At 42.9% G+C, this 19,310-nt stretch overlaps 1 protein-coding gene across 16 annotated transcripts in view; it reads right to left on the bottom strand.

Annotated features, from left to right (window-relative positions):
* Window positions 1-19,310, bottom strand: part of Tln2 (talin 2) — a 409,346-nt gene that overhangs the window by 57,575 nt on the left and 332,461 nt on the right. For 15 of the 16 annotated variants that reach the window (XM_074066109.1, XM_074066110.1, XM_074066111.1 and 12 more), the window contains 6 exons: window positions 17,295-17,435; window positions 16,581-16,762; window positions 15,042-15,174; window positions 12,683-12,784; window positions 8,015-8,185; window positions 3,232-3,378 (listed from right to left, as the gene is read on the bottom strand). In XM_074066109.1, coding sequence (XP_073922210.1) covers window positions 3,232-3,378; window positions 8,015-8,185; window positions 12,683-12,784; window positions 15,042-15,174; window positions 16,581-16,762; window positions 17,295-17,435 — 876 coding nt within the window. Of the gene's footprint in view, window positions 1-3,231; window positions 3,379-8,014; window positions 8,186-8,972; window positions 11,680-12,682; window positions 12,785-15,041; window positions 15,175-16,580; window positions 16,763-17,294; window positions 17,436-19,310 lie in introns of those variants that run through there. The other variant, XM_074066122.1, reaches the window with a different exon arrangement.

The following is a 19,310-nucleotide window of genomic DNA, read 5'->3' as shown; positions in this document are numbered from 1 at the left end:
AGCAAGAGTGAGGCCCTGAGTTCAGACCCCACCATGCCAAAAACCAAACCAAAATAAAAATCTACTGAGATTCTTCCTAGTCAAGAGCTACATAAAGGAAGAGATGATGACCACCACAATGAAGATGATGATGTCAGTGGTGACTATGGTGAAGAAAAAGGCCACCCATCTCCACTCTCCACCACCATCATCATCTTTATTATCATAAATGATATTCCAAGAAACAAAGTGAATAGAAACGAATACAGGAAGAGCTAGTATAGTGGGTTGACATCACTTGACAGAAGGGGGTGTAGAAAGAGGGGGAACTGAGACTGGATCTGTTAGATGGAGAACCTTGAAAGATGGCGAGATCTGGGTAGGCAGTGACATATTTGAGAAGATCTACCAGGCAAGATGATGTGGAGTCAGGAAGAGAGTGGGGCCAAGAGGTCAATGAGGAAAATGTTAGGCTAGTGTCTCAAGAAGAGCTACATGTCACAAGCAGGCAGAAGCTGCATCGTGAACAAAAGAAACATTTCATTGTAGCCCATGCATAATGTGACTGCACAACCACAATGTAATTTTAGACTATCAACACAAACTCTAGGCTAGACATTCAAGGTCTCTATTAGGCAGATAAATGCCAGATCCTTTACAAGCAATATGGCTAACTGCAAACGTGGCAGGTGCCGGGATTAAGGAGAAGCTTAGAACACTTGGCTAGTGACTCCTGCCCACCATATTACCTTTAGCAAGAATAAAGTAGTGTTTTAGGAGCTCAAAATTATTTAGCTGAAAGAACTGAACTTAGGGCCTTCACCTTGAGCCACTCCATCAGCCCTATTTTTGGGATACTGCTTTTTTCCAGATACTGTTTGCCTGGGCTGGCTTTGAACTGAAATGCTCTTGATCTCTGCATCCTGAATAGCTAGGATTATAGGCGTGAGCCACCACTGCCTGGCAAGAATTCTCCTTTACTCTACTATTTTAGCCTTCATATTGCTCTGGTATGAATATGACTTTTCTGTTATGAAACAGTGATGAAGACAGCCAGGTTTTTGTTTGCTCCTGTGACCTGTGACTTTCTTTCTTGGTGCCAAACATGTAGGGGAAACAAAAACAAAACAAAAAGGTACTACTGTATCTTGAGATCCCATAGAATTCCACTAACTTCACTGAATGGGGAAATCCAGGCTCATAGAGTTTGAGGGCCTTGTCCAAGGTCGCCAAGACAGCTGATTACTTCACGTTAACCTGTTAGCTCTGAACTTTCTAGTGCTTAGACATAGAGACCAGGCATCTCTAGGAGAACCTCCATTGAGATCCATTTGAGATCATCTTGAGGATGATCTCAAAGTGTTGAGAATTGGCATCCAAGTTAGAATCCACTGTTGCTACCCTCACATGTTTCTGCCAGTGATCACCTTTGACAATTTTAGATAATAATTTGAAGAGTGTATGGAGGTTTCAACCCAATTAGCAAAGCTTAGGTAGAAAATGCCAACTTCTTAATGTCTCACTGCTTGGGGTCCAAAGACCTTCATCTGGAGGCCCTAACAATAGGCCAAGGAAAGAGAGGATGGGGAGGAGGTGCTATGAGGTCCCTAGGATGTCAGATCATAGTAGGTAAGGGTTTAGAGGGAACCCTGAAACCCCAGTTTTTTATTTTATAGAACTGAGGGGGAACAAGGAAACATTTGTTCCTGGCCTCTGTGGCCTGAGTTGTTTGCAGTCCCTAGTTGCTGCTATCAGGTAATGCCAGACTTATCTCCCAACTCTTCCAGAAGAGTCCTGAGAAAGGGGCTGAGGGAGGCTGCCACACAACTGACAACAGGTGTGAGAGCTGCTTTTCCTGTCCATGGCTTGTCACAATACAAATGCTCATGGGCTATTAAATAAAGATTTTGGAATCTGAATTTCATTTCCTAGGAGTTTGTGGAACATTTCCCTGTCACAATACCAATATTAAAAATACCTTTTCCTAGAAAGAAAAAGATGATCATTTGACTTTCTAATCTGTACTAAGAAACCTTGGGCTCTATTACCTTTATGGCTTGTTTTCAGACCTTGGTGTTTTGTTGTCCTGGAAATTGAACAAACCCTATAAGATTCATTGAGAAAGAGGAAACTTCTCCTCATTTTTCTGCCAAACTGCCCATATTTGAAGAATGAGAAGGCCAGAAAGTAATAGAGACTTTTACAAAGCAGAGCCTGAGGTCTCTGAGGGAGACATGGCAGTCCAGCCCAGGCTGGTTACTTTCACTAGTATGACAATTACTAGTATATAACGTTTAGAGATAATTACTCTAATTATAGTTACAGGGTATCATTTCTTTATGGAGATAGGAACAACCAATCTTCTCTAAATTAGCAATTAAAGACCACTTATTATTCTGGAAAATCATATTAATATATTCATAATCTGATAGTGGACATTTCAGAACACAGATGATACCTGAAATTCTTGGCCATGCTATCACAGGATGGCAATTAGATGCTGTGAACGAACGTCTACTTTAATGAGTATCAAACTGTGAAGGATTCCTTGGGGGACAGGGCAGGAGATATGAGTTGAAACTGTCTACAGTCATATTTCCCTATTGACCCATGTCAGTGATGGGGCACGAAATGAGAGAAAGACACCATGCTATCTACTGTGCCTGTTGCCTCTGGAGTTCACTAAGAGCTTTTACATGCTATTCCAGTGGCTTCTGCATTTGGTTAGATATCATAACCACCAGGAGCTTTTTGAAAGTAGCAGTAAAGATTCCTAGGCTCCACCCCATGCAGCAAGTCAGGGGTGGAGACCAGGACCCTGCATTCTATAAAGTCCGCTAATTCTAAAGTAGCCATTCCAAAGGTCAGCACATGAGAATCGTGTTATTATTTCATTCTGGAGATTTTTTCCCTATCCTAAGCCCACGAAGGAGACAGACAGACAATCATTTCCATTTTACAAATGAGAAAACTGATCTTTACTATCTCCATTTTTAAGCACAGGTAAACTAGCAGGGAGGGACAATGGCTTGCAAAAAACAGTAATGCATACTGAAGAATAAACATGTTGTACATACGACTGCACATGTATACATTAAGTAGAACTCTCAGGAAAAGAAGGCTTGCTGGCTCAGCCTTAACTGCCACTTAGCTCCTCAGAGAACAGGACTTGGGAACTAAGTAGGAGAGAGACTGAGTAGCTAAGGAGCAATGGAGACAAGGAGTGAAGAGGAGACTGAGAGTCATGCCCACCTTGCTCATGGCCTCCGCGATGGCGTCCACCATGCCTCCTACCAGCCCCACTTCACTGGCAGCTTCATTCAGTGTCACCATGATGTCATCTACGGCTTCCTTCATCAGCTGGGCAGCTTCTGTGATGGCGTCATGGGTATGCTGTGCCTGGGAGGGAATTGTGAGATGTTTCCTTACACAGAATAAAATGATGCTTGTGCTTAAGAATCACTTTGTTTCTCTTAAGAATAACCCTAAAAAGCGGGTGTGGTGGCCAGGAGCAGTAGGGCACAGGCTTGATCTGTAATCTCAGCACCCAGAAGGCTGAACTGGGAGGACCTCCAGTTAGAGATGCTTTCCCCCCCAAAAAAAAAAGGCAGAAGAGAAAAATCGAATAACCATATTCCCACAATGGAGTACAGCAATGCATTCTATTTTTTCCCTTTCCTTGACTTTGTATATTTGTTTGGGAAAAAAAATCATAGAGACAAATGAAAAAGAAAAAGATTGCTTTTTATAATCAAGAGAAAAAATAAAAATGCAGTATCAAACTGCCTTAGATATGACTAGTTTTATATGTGACTGTGTTCAGGATGGTAGCTAGAGAATGCCAGCAGTTCCTAAATATACGAGTTGACACAGTTAACAGAAAAAAAAAAGAATGTGCAGGAGAAATTGTATTCAAAACAGATGTACTTCTCCTCAGTGTTCCCTCTCCACACTATAGTGCCCTCTCCATAAATAAGTTGGATTGTGGAAATATAAGAACATTTAAGAGAAATAAATCTGCAGAAAGCTTAATGGACTTTAGAACTCTGTCACAAATTATGCCATGAAGGCTGGAGAGTAAACAAGGAAAGCCCTCAAGGACAGATGCTCTGCAAAGAAAGACAGAGCTCTCATGTGCTCCTTAAACCTTACCTTGGAGACGTGTCGATGTCAAGTGCAAGGTTGGGGCTGTGTAAATGAATGAGCGAATGGAAAAGTGAAACAACAGCAGTGCTAGGCTCCCTGGGAGACACCTCAAGTGGCAGCAAGATGTGGAGCAGAAAAACCAAGGCTCGACTATCGACTCTCCCACTAACTGGCTGGCTTCCTCTTCGGTGACATGGGAAGAATTACAACAATGCCATGTAGTGAAGTTCTGATGCAAGCACCTTATTTATAATGACGGTCCACTAGGGGTTATGCCTTTATCCAGCTCAATGCGACCACATGCCAGGCACTTAAGTGTCAGAATCACACTGTCCCTGGGCACTGGGTATACCCAAGCAGTGCCTAGGGTCATCCTTGCCTTGGAGAGACAACCCTTCCAAAAGGCTCAAGATATTGCATTTTCACTTCGATGGATGAGAAAGAAAGGAAGCCAGTAGGACATGGTAGAGGATTAATTCCTTCGAGTGGTTTTCCAAATAAAAGAATTCCAAGAAGAGATTTTGCAAGCCATAGGAATTGGCCTGTCTGAATTGAAAAGCCCTGGGAGGTAAGAAGAGTTCCTCCATATGACATAGGATGAGATGTGAAACATGTTGACCTTGGATGGTTGACTTTGAGGCAACTGTGTCTGGACACATAGAACTCTGCCTTTAGGCTATAACAGTGTAAGCTTCTAATTTAAATTGATAGCTGGATTTTATGGCAAGAGAAAGTAAAACACAAAATGTACTTTATTCTGATTGAAGTATGAAACACGGGATCTCCTGTATGTAACCCTCCAGAGAAAGCAAATACGAATAGATTCTTGCTGATGCAGAAGGTCAAAAAGAAGGGGTGGTTTCCGCTAAGTTTCAGCTACAATGAGAACACTGTTTACACAAAAACTGTCAGCAATTCTACATCTCCATATTAAAATTGAATGGAGTTTTAAGGGAGAGCTGAGTACTGCTCTATCCCTCCAGGCTTAGGAAAGTATCAGGAAAAAGTTTGGGGGATAGTGGCATAAGTCACAAAATTGCCTTTTAAATTCCTTGAAAAAAATAAAGGACATTTGCCCCAAGGACAGTCACCAAAACCCACAAAAACATATCCTTGCTCTTGACTATCCCAGAAATGAATTATTTTCCTCCTGTTCAGGGAGATTGACTGATGAGTGTTCTAAAGGCCCCTTCTCCTTCACTTCCCGTGTTTTTTACAGATCCTTACAGGGTCAGCTCAGAATCTACCTCTTCTATGAAGCCTCCTCCAATTACTCCAGCCTCATCTGGGGCCTTTTCCTGTGAACTCCAAAGGTAAGTCTCAGCTTCATTAGACAGCTTGGTCCCAACCCATATGCCCTGTGTTGGCTGAGCACAATAGCTTCAGACCCCAAAAGACACAGCAGGATCTCAATTAAGGCATGTGTAAATGACCAACAGCTATCTAGGAAGTGAGCCCATAGGCCAACAATAAAGTCATTATTTTAGATTCTGGAAGGGCGCCTTATTACTGCCCCTGTGCACAGCACAAGGAAAAACTAGATCCATTCTTTCTGGTACTGTCTGAAGTCCATTTCCAAGGAGGCTCTTCCTTTCAACAACAAAGCCTAGGACAGCATGCAAAGCCATCACAGGATGTGGAAAGCAGACAAAGGTTGGGGGAGGAGGGCAGACCTCAATTTAGTAGATGGGGAAAATCAACTAGTATTAGAACCATCCAACAGTGGATAGGGCTGTGTTTTTGCTGGAATGCTGCACACAGTAGCTGGGGGCCCATCAAGGATGCTGTAGAAGAGGGCAGGGTGGGGTGAGTGAACACAGAGGAGCTCAAAGGGGTGAGAGAAAGGCTACACAGCACATGCCTTGATGACACAATGAATTTGTTAAGCCCAGACTTTGGGGCTGTGACTCTTGTTTTAACTACCTGCTACTACATTATATGCATTCTCTCTACAACTACTGTAGGGAGGTGTTTATAAGCAACCTCACTGGTGAGTGAAAGAAACAAAGTGAAGCAATCTGTTAGCAAGAGTTGGAGCTGGGATTTTAATCCAATTCTGTCTGACCTCAGAGCGTCTGCTGTTTTTCAACAAATCAAAACTAATGAGAATTATTTAATATTTTAACTCAAAACTCTGCAATTGGGGGATGTACAACACTAACACATACCAAATAAAGCTTAGTAAATAGCTACCCAAAGAATAACACCTAAGTTAAGTCTATACCTCTGGCTTCTTAGGAAAAGGTCTAAAGAAGCACATTTTTAGTGGCTTAGGTGTCCTTTGGGACAAGTCTGACAGAATTTGCTGACAGAGTGCAAGTTGAGAATGGGGGAGGAGACAGAAGTAATCTTCTGTCTTGCTTTTACTCATCACGTGCCACTTCAAACCATCTAATGCTTCCAGTTACTCACTGATAACTATTCATACTGGTGGAAAACCATTTTGGCAAGCATTTTCAAGCACAGAATGTCATTAAGGAGCTAGCTGTGCTGACTATGTGTGCTCCCAGCCATGCAGTTCCCCAGGGAGCTCTGAACTTGCAGTCCAAGCAGTATGCTAACGTCTTAAAACTCCAGAAACTCCTACTTGATTCTCTTGACACTGAAGCCCTCGGGTGGAGGGTGGAGACATGTGAACAGCCCATAGAAAGGACAACTAGAATTGAGTTGCGAGGGTGGCTCTGGCTCCTCCAGGTTGGGGAGGCGAGTAAAGGGCTGGTCCAAACTCCAGTGCTTAGTCCTAATCTATTTCTATCAAAGCTGCATTCTTTGTCCTTCTTGCTCTACCTTACCACATTGGCGACAGAACTTGTTATATTCCAAAAGACTCTGAACACCCTGAGGGCAGTAGCTGGCTCTTAGTATTTTCAGCATCCTCAGAATTTGGCTTTTAGTGATTGCTAGATATGTGAATAAAAGACTGAGCATAGAAAATCTAAGTCTAAGACATTATTCACACTGTTACCAGTTTGATGTTTCTAAAATATGGGTTGGAATTGGTTCTGTCATTCTCCTGCTTAAACACAGTCACTGGCTCCCCATTGCTTATAACAAATGCCAAATTCCTTGGTGTGAAAGATAACACCTAACAGAACAGCTCAGTTTGTCTGAATGTCCTCACTCTGCATGTTCCAGATACATTAGATTGCTATTTTCTAAAATTATCACAACCTTTTCATAATCCTGTCAATGTCTTTATATATGTTGTTACCAGTATCCACATTCCCAAATTCAAAACAAAATGTAGTACAAAGTCATCATGTCTGGTCACTTAAAGCAGTCAGGTGACATAATAGCCTGAAGAAATGCTTATAAACTGGCAAGGGAGAATTTCATATTAAATTACTGTGTCTTGGGATGGGGATGTGGCTCAGTGTAGAGCACTTGCCTAGCATGTGTGAGTCTCTGGGTTTGATTATTTAGATACCAGAATTGAACTCACTCACGGTTTTATATGTATGAAACTTTAAGTCTCAAAGATATCTTACAGTAAATAAAATAAAGTACTGCCTTTTAAGTACAAAGAGCAGAAATGACCTTCATTGGAAAACAACTGAACTTTCCTTCCAACAAGCTGAGTGTCAATGCTGAACAGGAGCCCAGCAAGGATTATAGTTCTATTCCTGCCATAATGATTCATTTTTTTCTTCCCCAAGAATGCTTGTCTACACCTTCCACTGAGGAAAAAATAAATTATAAATAAGCCTTAACTATGCATATGTCTTGGTTTTCCTTAAAAAAAAAATCCCTGGGAAGACAAGATTATTCCCCACTTTAGATTGGGAAATCAAATGCCACCAAGAGAGAACTAGACGTATTTTTTCCTGGATGGACACAGTATGGCAGGAGCTTAGTGGTCCTGTGAGAGTCCCAACATCTTGAACCATACCTTGGGGTTTCCTCCACCTTCCTTGGCTGCATACAGCATCTGCAGGGCAGACTCTGCAAGTGTCTTGGTCTGGTCCAGCACCGTCATCTGCTGCTGATGGTCCAGGATCTTGGAGGCAACACCAACTGCAGCTAAGATCAAGGGCTCAAAGTAGCTTGCCAGCTGGGTCACCTTTCAAGAAAGAAAAGCCTTAAGTGTACATGTGTCCTTCACATGTAAGGGGTTGCAGTAGTGGTAGCCTGGCTCACAGGGAAAGGCAGGTTGGCTACAATTTACTCTTGAAAGTACTCGACAATTAACAAGACTATTTGCTTGGCTATTCCTTCCTTTGGGGAAATTCTTCATCTTTTCCCCAAATATGGCAGAAGTGCATATAAACCCTTTCTGAAATCTAGAGTTAGACATCAGAATTGAACTCAATTTTACAAATTGCCAATTTTATAAGTAAAAAAACTTTAAGACTCAAAGACATCTCCCAAACTTAAAAGGAGGGAGAACAGAAGAGGGACAGGTTATTAGGGGAGGTAAGATATAAAGCCTGAGATGAAAGAATCTTCAAAAGCTCTTTAGTAGCCAGGCATGGTGGGTCACATCTGTAATCCCAGCTACTTGGGAGGCAGAGATAGGAAGATCAAGGTCTGAGGCCAGCCCCAGGCCAAAACACCAAACCCTATTTGAAAAATAACTAAAGTAAAAAAGGACAGGGGTGTGGCTCAAGTGCCTCACATGTGAGAGACACTAGGTTCGATCCTCAGCAATACACACATACAAACACACACACATACACACACATAGAACAAGCTTATCAAGACACTAAATAACTGCCCCAGTAGAGCCCAGGAGAGCAATACCACACATAATACATCTACCTTTACCAAAGCTGGCCAGTTGTGCCCTTCAGGGCCACATGTCACAAATATTTATTAGGAAATTCCCAGCAGGTTCTGCTGAACATTACCTTGCTTAAACTCCATGATTTCAGAAGCAGATACAAATGAAGAAAGGGAGGTTGAGTTGGGAGAGCTGCATGCTCAGTCAGCACAGTAGGGAGAAGGAGACAGGGCAGGAAGCAGACTCACTCCACAGCCCTGCCTCTTAGCCACACTCTGCTGTCTCTGCTACTTCCCTTTTATTTCAGTTCTGTTGCTGCTGCCAGGTTGGACTTCAGAAGCTTATCACTTGGTATTTGTTTGCTGCTTTGTAAAGTCTGAAGATTATTTAGTGATACATCTCTACTTAGCATCCAGAAAACTATATTTTACTATTAAGATAAAGTCTGAAGATAATTTAGTGATAATCCTCTACTTAGCATTCAGAAAACTACATTTTATTATTTTGTTTTATTTGCTTCAGACCCCACTCTGATAAAACACAACAGCATGAGTCAGTTTTCTGTTCAACTCCTTGTTATACTTGGTAATGACTAATATTATTCCCATCAAAAGTATTTTGGGGCAAACTGTTACTCAGTGGTTCCCTTAAATCTCCCACCATATGGAAAAAACAAGTGCTGTTAGGAACATAGGCAGAAAGGCCAATTCACGTGAGCAGGCACTGGGTCACAAATAAAGCAGAAGTAGGGGGTGATGAGGGCTAGGACAAGGGGCATGTGGCGGTTGTCCAAAAAGTAAAAGTTCATTACAGCTAATATGAGACAAGACTATTAGCCAGCAATAAACATACTATTGCTGTGCTATTTCCATTAGGGTTATTTTGTCAGGCTTCTGTCACTGTGACAAAATTCCTGAAATGATCAGCTTATAAGGAGGAAGGACTGATTTTGGCTCATGGTTTCAGAGCCTTCAGTCCACAGTTGCTTGGCCCCAGTGCTTTGGGCCTGTGGTGAGGTGGCACATCATGGTGGGCTGTTCATATCATGGCGGCTGGGAAATGAAAAAGAGAAAGGAGGAGCTAGGGCCCCAATATCACTTTCAAGTACACCTCCTAATGACCCTGTTTCCTTCTATTAGGACCCACTAAAAGATGCACCCTTTCCTAACAGCACCACAGGCTTGTGACCACACCTGTCATACATGGTCTTTGGGCAACATTTCAGATCCAAATTGTAACACCAGGTTCATGGCTTGCCTAGCAGAGCACAGGCTGGGTTTGGGCCCTGTTTCATCCAAATCCCTTTGTGGAGTGCTTACCCTGCACAACCCCAGGTGCAGCTCTGCACACTTGATAGGATTTCAGCCTCCTCCTCAGGAAGGGCACTGGAGTTGCCATCAAAGGGAATGGGGCACTGGTGGGCCATCAGGGGTCAGGACTCAGCATGGGTCCTCTATGCACTGAAGAAGGACCCAAAATGTTAACTACATTAGAATCCTATATTTTCTAGGTCAATTTTCTTATTTTAAAGGTTGGCTTCACTAATGCAACTATAAAATGAAATGGAGTAACTGAACTAGAACTTGACTTCCTCGTGGAGGACACAGCCTGGTTATGAAGAAAGAAAGCCATAGCCTTAAAGCCACAGGATCTGGATCTTCTCTGCCATTTCCTTATTGAGAAAATTTATGCACATTTCTTTCTACTATTAAACTTCGGTGTCCTTATCTATAAAATGAGAATTAAGTTCATTAGGAGAATGACTGTACATAAAACACTCAGCACAATGACTACTATATAGTTAGTACTCAGTAAGTGCTAGGTGTTGTTGTGATATTATGGACAAAGGGTTCTGGAGGAAGGTATTGTACCCTATTAACACCTTCTGCTCTTGAGAGACACAAAGAACAGGAACAGCCTCACTGGTTAAGCACCTGAGTTAAAAGAACAGAGCATTTTGTGCATGACATACCTCAGAGTGGGTTGAACAGTGGCCCTCAAAAGCTCTGCCCACATCTTGATGCCTGGGACCTGTGAACATGACCTTATCTGGAAAAAGTCTTTGCAGACTTTTTTTTTTTTCTTTTGGCAGTGCTGGGAATGGAACCCAGGACCTCTTGCATGCTAGGCAAGTGGTCTACCATTGAGTCCTAACCCCAGCTCTATGTGCAGATGTATTTAAGGGTCTTGAGATGAGATCATGCTGGATTACCTGAATATGCCCTAAACCCAGTAACAACTATCCCCATAAAAGACAGAAGAGACACATAGAAGGGTATATGACAACGTGATCCTGGAGGAGAACTTGTGTGACAGTTGAGTGATGCTAAGAGCCACCGGAAGCTGGAAAAGGCTTCTCTTTGGCCTTCAGAGGGAGCATGGCCTGCCCACAGCTTCATTCTGGATTTCTGGACTCCAGAACTGTGAGACAGTAAACTTTTGTTGTTCAAAGTCACTGAGTTTGTAGTGATTTGTTATTGCAGCCACAAAACACTACCACAGGTTGGGGCTGAGAGCTTGCATTTCTTTTCACTCCCAGGTGAGGCACAGCCGGCCGAGGCCCCACCTGAGCACTGTGATGCTGTGGGAGAAAAATGTGGAGATCAATGCTCACTTGATGGTTCCTTGAACGCTCACTGTGGCTAGGGGGTCACAGGCTGCTTGCATCCCAAACATTCTCTTAGAAGTGAGAGACTGATTTCGCCAAAGGGCCAAGGGAAAATTTGTAAGTCAAGTGACATAAATATATTAGTTTTATTTTGATGCCATTCATTAGCATGGGAAGTAGTATGATACACTAACATATATAACTACATAATACATGATATATACATGAATCATGTTATATATATCATATATTACACACACCTGCGGAGATGCAGATATGGCCCCCCAAGGGCATCGTCTCACAAAGTTTCTAATGCAGTTAAAAGTAAGTGCTGGAACAATGTTCAGCTTCTTTACCAAACACAGTTTTTCTGTGTTGAGCACAAAGGCTTACATCCCAGCCTCCAGGACAGTCTTCCTCCCTTTCCACACAGGTAGACAAGCTCTTTTATCATTATTGAGAAAGTCAGCTGAGAAATGAAGTTTGCCATACTTAAAAAGGCAGAGAGACACTGGCCATTTTAAATCTCAAAAATCTCTCCTTAGGACTCACAGGAAGTTCAGTGGGCCCTTAAGCTGTTCTGTAATTTGAAAAAGCAAGATCACTGATTTTCTGAAATCAATACCTGCAGAGAAGATTCTGGCTACTGCTTCTCTTGATATGCACATCGATACAGACAGCTGCACTGATAGATGCTAGGAAACCCGGAGGCTGTTAAAAATCCAATTTCTGGCCTTCTTGCTGAGGCACAGGCTACATGACAAGTCAGCTCCCCTTGAAGGGTTGGCAAAGCAAATCCCAAACAGGCAAAACATTTGCCACTTATAACTGTGGGTAGGAGCGCCATTCCTCTGGAGTGGCCACATGGGAGATGCTGGCTGCCCAGTGAAAAGTTTCCAGTCATTCTCTTTGCCTCGTCACATGCAAGAATAGACATTGCACTGCACAGGAGACCAGGAGGGAACACTGAGCCCTTACAAAGTAGGTGCGCTACCACTTGAGCCACATCTCCTACACTGTGCCCTTAAAAATACCAAAATAGGCCCATTGGCCAGGACAAAAGGTTGCAGACTTTAGGCTGGGAGTATCAACTTCAGGCTCTGGCCTATTTTAAGGAAGATCGAAAGCAACAGATGATGGTAAGTGCTGTAGGCTTTGGGGAACAATGACAAAATCAATCACTCCCTGCTTCCACTCACTCTCAGCATGATTCCCTCGATGCCTATTACCTTATGTCCCAGCTGGGCTGCTTCTCCCCGAGCTGCTGTAGCGATGGGATCGATAAGGTGCCCAATTTCCTGGACCACTGAAGTCAGCTGCTCTTGCAGGGCCTGATAAGGACAGAACTGTAAAGTTGATCTGACAACAGTTCCCCACAACACCGCACCAACTCTAAAAGTCCCATATGAAAGACAGAGGCCATAGGAAATGGACATCAAGATGCCTGGGTGAGCCATCAAGCCACCAGATCCTGCCCTTCCCTGCCCAGCTGCATTTCAGCTCCCCAGGCAGAATCCCCTATGGTTCCTCCCATGAGAGAGGAGGCAAGCCCGAGAAATGTGTGTCCTACTGGCTTCTCACTCCTGCCAGTCCTGACAATGGATGCTGGTGATAGCTTTACTTTTAAGTTATTCAGCACAATTACTGGAAATGTGGGACAGCCATGGCCTTCCAAGAAGGAAAGCACTTCACCCAATGCAGACAGCTAACTGGGGTCTGAGGGAACATTCAGGTCCATCTGTTCTCAGGACTTAGGAAAAGGAGGGTGATGTGAACATGAGTCCAGGTTGCTCTGAATGCAGGAACACTTCCCCAACATGCACCATGAAGATGCCAGGTGAGAAGTGGCTGAACTCAGCTGGATTCTCAGTTCGCTGCCCTTGATGATGTGCAGGCCCATATTGAAAATGTCACCCTCAGGGTATTTCTTTTCCGGTCTGAGATGGGTTACCCTCTCCACCCCCAAGAATTGAACTCAGGCAATAAAGAGCTGGGCAAGAGGACTGGACCATGATGGGAGTGTGAGGGGGTGGGGAACTTTAGGCTGAAAATTATTAACCAGTAGCAGAAGAGATCTGCTCCCTTCTTAGGAATCCTCATAGGAGTTTCACTGAAGAAACTGGGGTCAATGGATGAGAACACTGGACATTTTAGGGACACACACCAGAATGGAATAGATGATTCCTGACAGAGGAACAGTGTCTTGCCTTTGCTACTTTCCCACAGGACAAAATTGCACATGAGCCAGAGGGCTTCAGGAAGAGTTTGCTCTGTGAGAGGGGCAGACTAAGATACAAGCTTGAAAACAAAAGAGCTAGAGAGGTGTGGTGGCAGAGACTTTCCAAAGTCTAAGGGTCTTATTTGGGCTAATTACTTAAGATCTTTACACTAATATTGTGATTATAGTCAAGAATGCCAGAATATTCAGCAATAATAATACTTATTATTATTTTGTGGAACTGGGGATTGAACCCAGGGCCTAGCATGTGCTAGGCAAGTACTCCTGCTGAGCTACATCTCCAGCCCTGATGTTTTATTGAAGGTGATTTGTTCAGTTAAATATGGCATAACTAGGGAGCATAAGCAGTTAGGAGGGGGATTTTGTTCCTAGTGAGGAAGTCAAGATAGAGGACATACTATGGGAGGATGATGAAAGGAGGGGGGCATGAGGCAGTTTCTGGGGTGTTGATTGTTTTTGTGTCTTGATCTAGGGCTGTGTAAGATGTGTGCAGGTGGTGAATTATCACCAAGTTATTAAGATGCACACTTAATGTGAATTTGCTTTATATCATACTTTAATAACAGGTTAATAAATCTAGAACTCTCATAGGATAAAAATTTTTATTACTTTTTTTCCCTCTTTCTTTGGGGTGGAGAGAGAGAGAGAGAGAGAGAGAGAGAGAGAGAGAGAGAGAGAGAGAGAGAGAACACATGCCTGTCATGTATGTCAGTGAAGCTGGAGTGAAATACACAGCTCTAATTCTAATAAAAATGAGCAATACTCAACTCTGGGCTCATTGCTTAGAGAAAAGAGCTGAGCTCCTTGCTACTGAATTCAGAGGCAGAAAGGCAAACAGCAGTAACCACGCCACTCACATTTATTAAGCACCTTCTGAGTGTGAGGCACTGTGCTCTCAATAGAGAAAGAAGTACGAAGCAGGAGGCTTTGCACAGATAATAGAAATGACTCATAGGAAAATTTTAAACTTTGGAAAAGCCATCAAGAAAGGATAAAGTGTCTGTACATAATAAAATGCAAAAGGTCTCTACAAACTAGATACTGAATAACTTAGGGTAGAATTTTTTATCTCTGAATAGACCAAATGCATTAGAGTTTAATGCCATATCTTGCCATTAACCAACAAGTGCATTAATGAAAAATGATAGCAGGGAAACTTCAAAATTTACATGTTCAGGCCTGGTCTGTGATGCATTCAACTAAATATGGTGACCCACCCACCATACTGACATACAGTTATCTGACGCGGATTAGTTTTCAGCCACATTTGAACTTCCCACCCCAAGCCATCATTCTCTTGTTAGCATTCACCCTACTTTTTATTTTAGCCAGCCAGAGTCCCAGCTTACCTCCACAGAGATGTCATCCCTGGTGGCCAGGCTCTGGCTCACCGCTGCCAGTGAGGCCTGCTCAATGTCCCGGATACACCGGTTAAGGCCATCAATGGAGTAGTCACATTCCCTCTGCCCAGGGGCCTTGTCCCTGGAAAGGACAGTGCAAATCAAACACAAGATTTGCTGGGCTCCAGTCCTACAACCTGTTCCAGCACTGGAACCCCTGTCTCATTTCTCCTTGATCACCTTAATTAAGGAGTGCATCTTGAATGCTTGCTTGGCAGGGCCTCGCTGCCTTGTCCAAGCACTTCTTCCCCACCCCCAGTACCGGTGTTTGAACTCAGCACTCTATACCACTTGAGCCACACACCTAGTCCTTGTGCTTTTATTTTGTTTTTCAGATAGGGTCTGGTGCTAAATTTGCCCAGGTTGGCCTTGGGCTGTGACTCTCCTACCTTTGCACCACCATGCCTGGCCTGCATTTCTTAATTAACACTTGAGACAGCTCTAGTTAATTTTAGTGGAAAGGCTACTGTGCTACATCCATCATAGGCTGAGGCCAGAGAACTGCTAAGGAAATGATTTGGACTTAGATTCTCCCTTCACTGACTTAAACACAAGGCCCCAAAGTTAAAAAAAAAAAAGTTCAGAACTATTCACAGTGCAAACATTCTAGGTTTTCCAAATTGCATACTAGACACAAACTCATGGGCTATAGTAGGAATTAAAATATTTAGTGATTTTTTTTCCTTGCAAGGCATTAAGAAAAGGTTAACTGTGGTTCTGAGCTTCAGAAACAACTAGAAAACAAAATATAAGGAAATAAATGCATTCATGCTGTGAGATATCAACTTTGGTCAACTTCAGAAATATTCTATGTATTCAAGAGATGTTTTTTCAGGATTTTACTGTCACCAAGGAAGTCAGAGATGTCCAAAGTAACTGTAGCCAGCAGAATACACTTTTTGTTTCATTAACAAACTAAAGAGAACATCAAATTCTGTACAGGAGCACTTTCTGCCTAAACTCCTAGGTATGAACAATATAATATAGTATAGAAGAATTACAAATTACTTTGGGAATGTCGCCTAAATTCTTCTGTCTGAAGAACAAAATGAACAGTGGCTCACATCTGCAGAATTGTGGCTTGAGGCCAGCATGGGCAAATGGTTTGTGAGACCCCATCTCTAAGATAACCAGAGCAAAATGGACTGGAGATGTGGCTCAAGTGGTAGAGTGCCTGCTTTTGAAAGTACGAAGCTTTGATTTCAAACCTTAGGCCCACCTAAAAAAAAAAAAAAAAGGAAACAATGGCAATATACACCTTGTAATGTTGTGGTGATTATATAAAAGGGGTAAAATACTTGGAGTAATATCTGGTGTATAGTAAGTGCTGAAGTTTGCTATTGTTGTGACTAGTACTACATTGGTCCCAGAGAGATAAAGATGATGATAGTAACCAACGTCATTACTGTCAGGTAAGAAGCTTGGTGGGTTTATCCCCCTGCTGTCCTCAGATGCAGGCTGGAAGCAATCTCCAGATGGGAAACTGACCTGATAGATGTGATGAGACTCTTAATAGAGTCAGACACTGTGTGGGAATGTCCAGCCAGCACGGACCAGGTAGGTGGGTCTTTGGGGTTGATGGCCAGAGAGCATGCCGTGCGGATGAGGTAGGACGAGCTCTCCAGCATGGTCTTGGCTGATACCAGGATTGGTTCCTGTGCCTGGGAGCCCTAAGACCAAACAACAGGTGGGTCAAGGGCAGGGTACACAGACATGAATAAACATGCTGAGCTAGAGAAAGCCTTATTCTTTGTCAAGTCATCACTTATGCTGTTTGGAGGGCAACTGGCTTACAAAGGGTCTAGATGGTGGGAACTTGGGTCCGCTTTTTTTGCTTCTTCTTCTTTTTTTTTTTTCAACTTTTCTCTTTTGGTGCTGATTGAACCCGGGGCCTCACACATACTAGGCAAGCGCTCTACCACTCTTCTGCTTCTTAAATAGGAGTTTTGAGTACAATACACTCAAGAGAATCAGCCCCAAATCTGGGCACAGAAATTGTTTGCAACATATAAAGCTATTGTTTCTCATGAGATACATGGATATTGGCCTTCATAACTCTGTGCATGTAACATCATCCACCATAACAGTATCCTACATATTTGACAAGTAGTCTTTTTGGAATTTTAATTATTCATGCTCATTCGGTTCATACAAAATTAGCCAGAAACCCTACTGGTGCCTTTGCTACAAAGCCTTCCCTACCTCAGAGCTGATCTGGGCAGGAATACTGACAAACTCAGGGTTAGATGCAAATGCTGTCAGGTTCTCCACGGCTTCGATCAAGGGTGCAGTGGCAATACGGCACTTATTGCGGTTGTCTTCGGAGAAATCCCCATCTAGGGCCTAATGGAGGAAAAAATAAAGGAGATTCCATCCCACTGAGAAACACCAGTCATTTCTAAGCCACAGCAATCATCTCCTAGTGGGGCAAGATGGTTCAATGAGAAGACTACTGGAAATGTTTGATGAATTCATAAACTGATTGGTAAGAGCCCCTGCCCCTTAAGCAGAGGAGCACAGCTAGCAACGCTAAGAAAAAAAGTTAAACGTGCAGCTCACAGCAGCCTGCTGTGGTCAACTCCCACTCACAGGAAGCAGAAATGGACTCAACTGTGCCTGCTCTTCTCTCCCTCCGCTGTGTTGTCATACCTAGCCACCAAACCACTTTATTCTCCACTTCTGAGATTACAACACTTGGGCTTTTCTTTTCCATTTCCACTCAGATTAAGTCTATTTCTTGTCAAATGATAAAGATCCTTTATACTGTTTGGCACCTCTGACTTTTCTCAGTTTTATCTGGATGTCCCTCCCTGCGTACCTGATGGAGGTGGGGCTGGCATGACCACCATCTTTTTTTTTTTTTTTCATTTTTCTTTTATTATTCATATGTGCATACAAGGCTTGGTTCATTTCTCCCCCCACCCCCTCCCTTACCACCCACTCAGCCCCCTCTCCCCCCAATACCCAGCAGAAACTATTTTGCCCTTATTTCTAATTTTGTTGTAGAGAGAGTATAAGCAATAATAGGACGGAACAAGGGTTTTTGCTGGTTGAGATAAGGATAGCTATACAGGGCACTGACTCACATTGATTTCCTGTGCCTGGGTGTTACCTTCTAGGTTAATTCTTTTTGATCTAACCTTTTTTCTAGTACTTGTTCCCCTTTTCCTATTGGCCTCAGTTGCTTTAAGGTATCTGCTTTAGTTTCTCTGCGTTAAGGGCAACAAATGCTAGCTAGTTTTTTAGGTGTCTTACCTATCCTCACCCCTTCCTTGTGTGCTCTCGCTTATATCATGTACTCATAGTCCAATCCCCTTGCTGTGTTTGCCCTTGATCTAATGTCCACATATGAGGGAGAACATACGATTTTGGGTCTTTTGATGACCACCATCTTGAAACGAACACAATTGAATCCAAAGGGAAGGGGAACAGATGAGACCTACCCTAACCAAACAGACAAATCTCATAAACAATATAAATGTAATGAAAGAGGCCCCCCACAAAAGGGTGCCTATGTATGACAGGTGAACAATAATTAGGTGAAACTAATGATGTAACTAGAAGCTGGCTACTCTCTGAAGCAGGTGAGACAGAGGGAGCACAAGGGGGAGCTTCTGGGTACTGATAACATTGTTTCTTAATCTGACTAATGTCACCTAGTGTGTTTAACTTGAGAAGATTCATAGAGATCTACACATGAGGCACTTTCTTCTATTTTATGCAAACTTTTAAAAAACTAGCCGCAGAGGGCTGAGGGCATGGCTGTAGTGGTAGAGCATGTGCCTTGCAAGTACGAGGCCCTGAGTTCAAACTCCAGTACAAAAAACAAAAACACTAGCAGCAGGGAGCACAAGAGTATTGAGTAATCAGCTATATTGCTGATTAATGCCAAGACCAGATAAGAATCTAGGTACAGGGCCTGTGATCCCTGCCAGGCGGTCTCACAAAGGGTTCATAAGTGGACTCAAGGTTCTCTAAGCCCAGACTCCACCTCCTCAAGAACAAGACTGTTAGAACCAACAGCTTGTGGCCCAATGGCAGCAACCAGTCTCCCAGCAAATGGCTACATCGGAGAAGGCAGTTAGATTTGAAGAATGTACATTTCTTTGTTAAATGACCAATTAAACTTTTAATTTAATCCTTATGAGGAATACATAAAAGCCAATTTAGACAATTAGTGGACAAAAAACCAGAGACACTGGCATTATGCAACAGAGT

This window comes from Castor canadensis, chromosome 2 (assembly GCF_047511655.1).
Source record: "Castor canadensis chromosome 2, mCasCan1.hap1v2, whole genome shotgun sequence".
NCBI lineage: Eukaryota > Metazoa > Chordata > Mammalia > Rodentia > Castoridae > Castor > Castor canadensis.
Note: the sequence above shows the minus strand (reverse complement) of the source record. Positions and strands in the feature narration are given on the sequence as shown.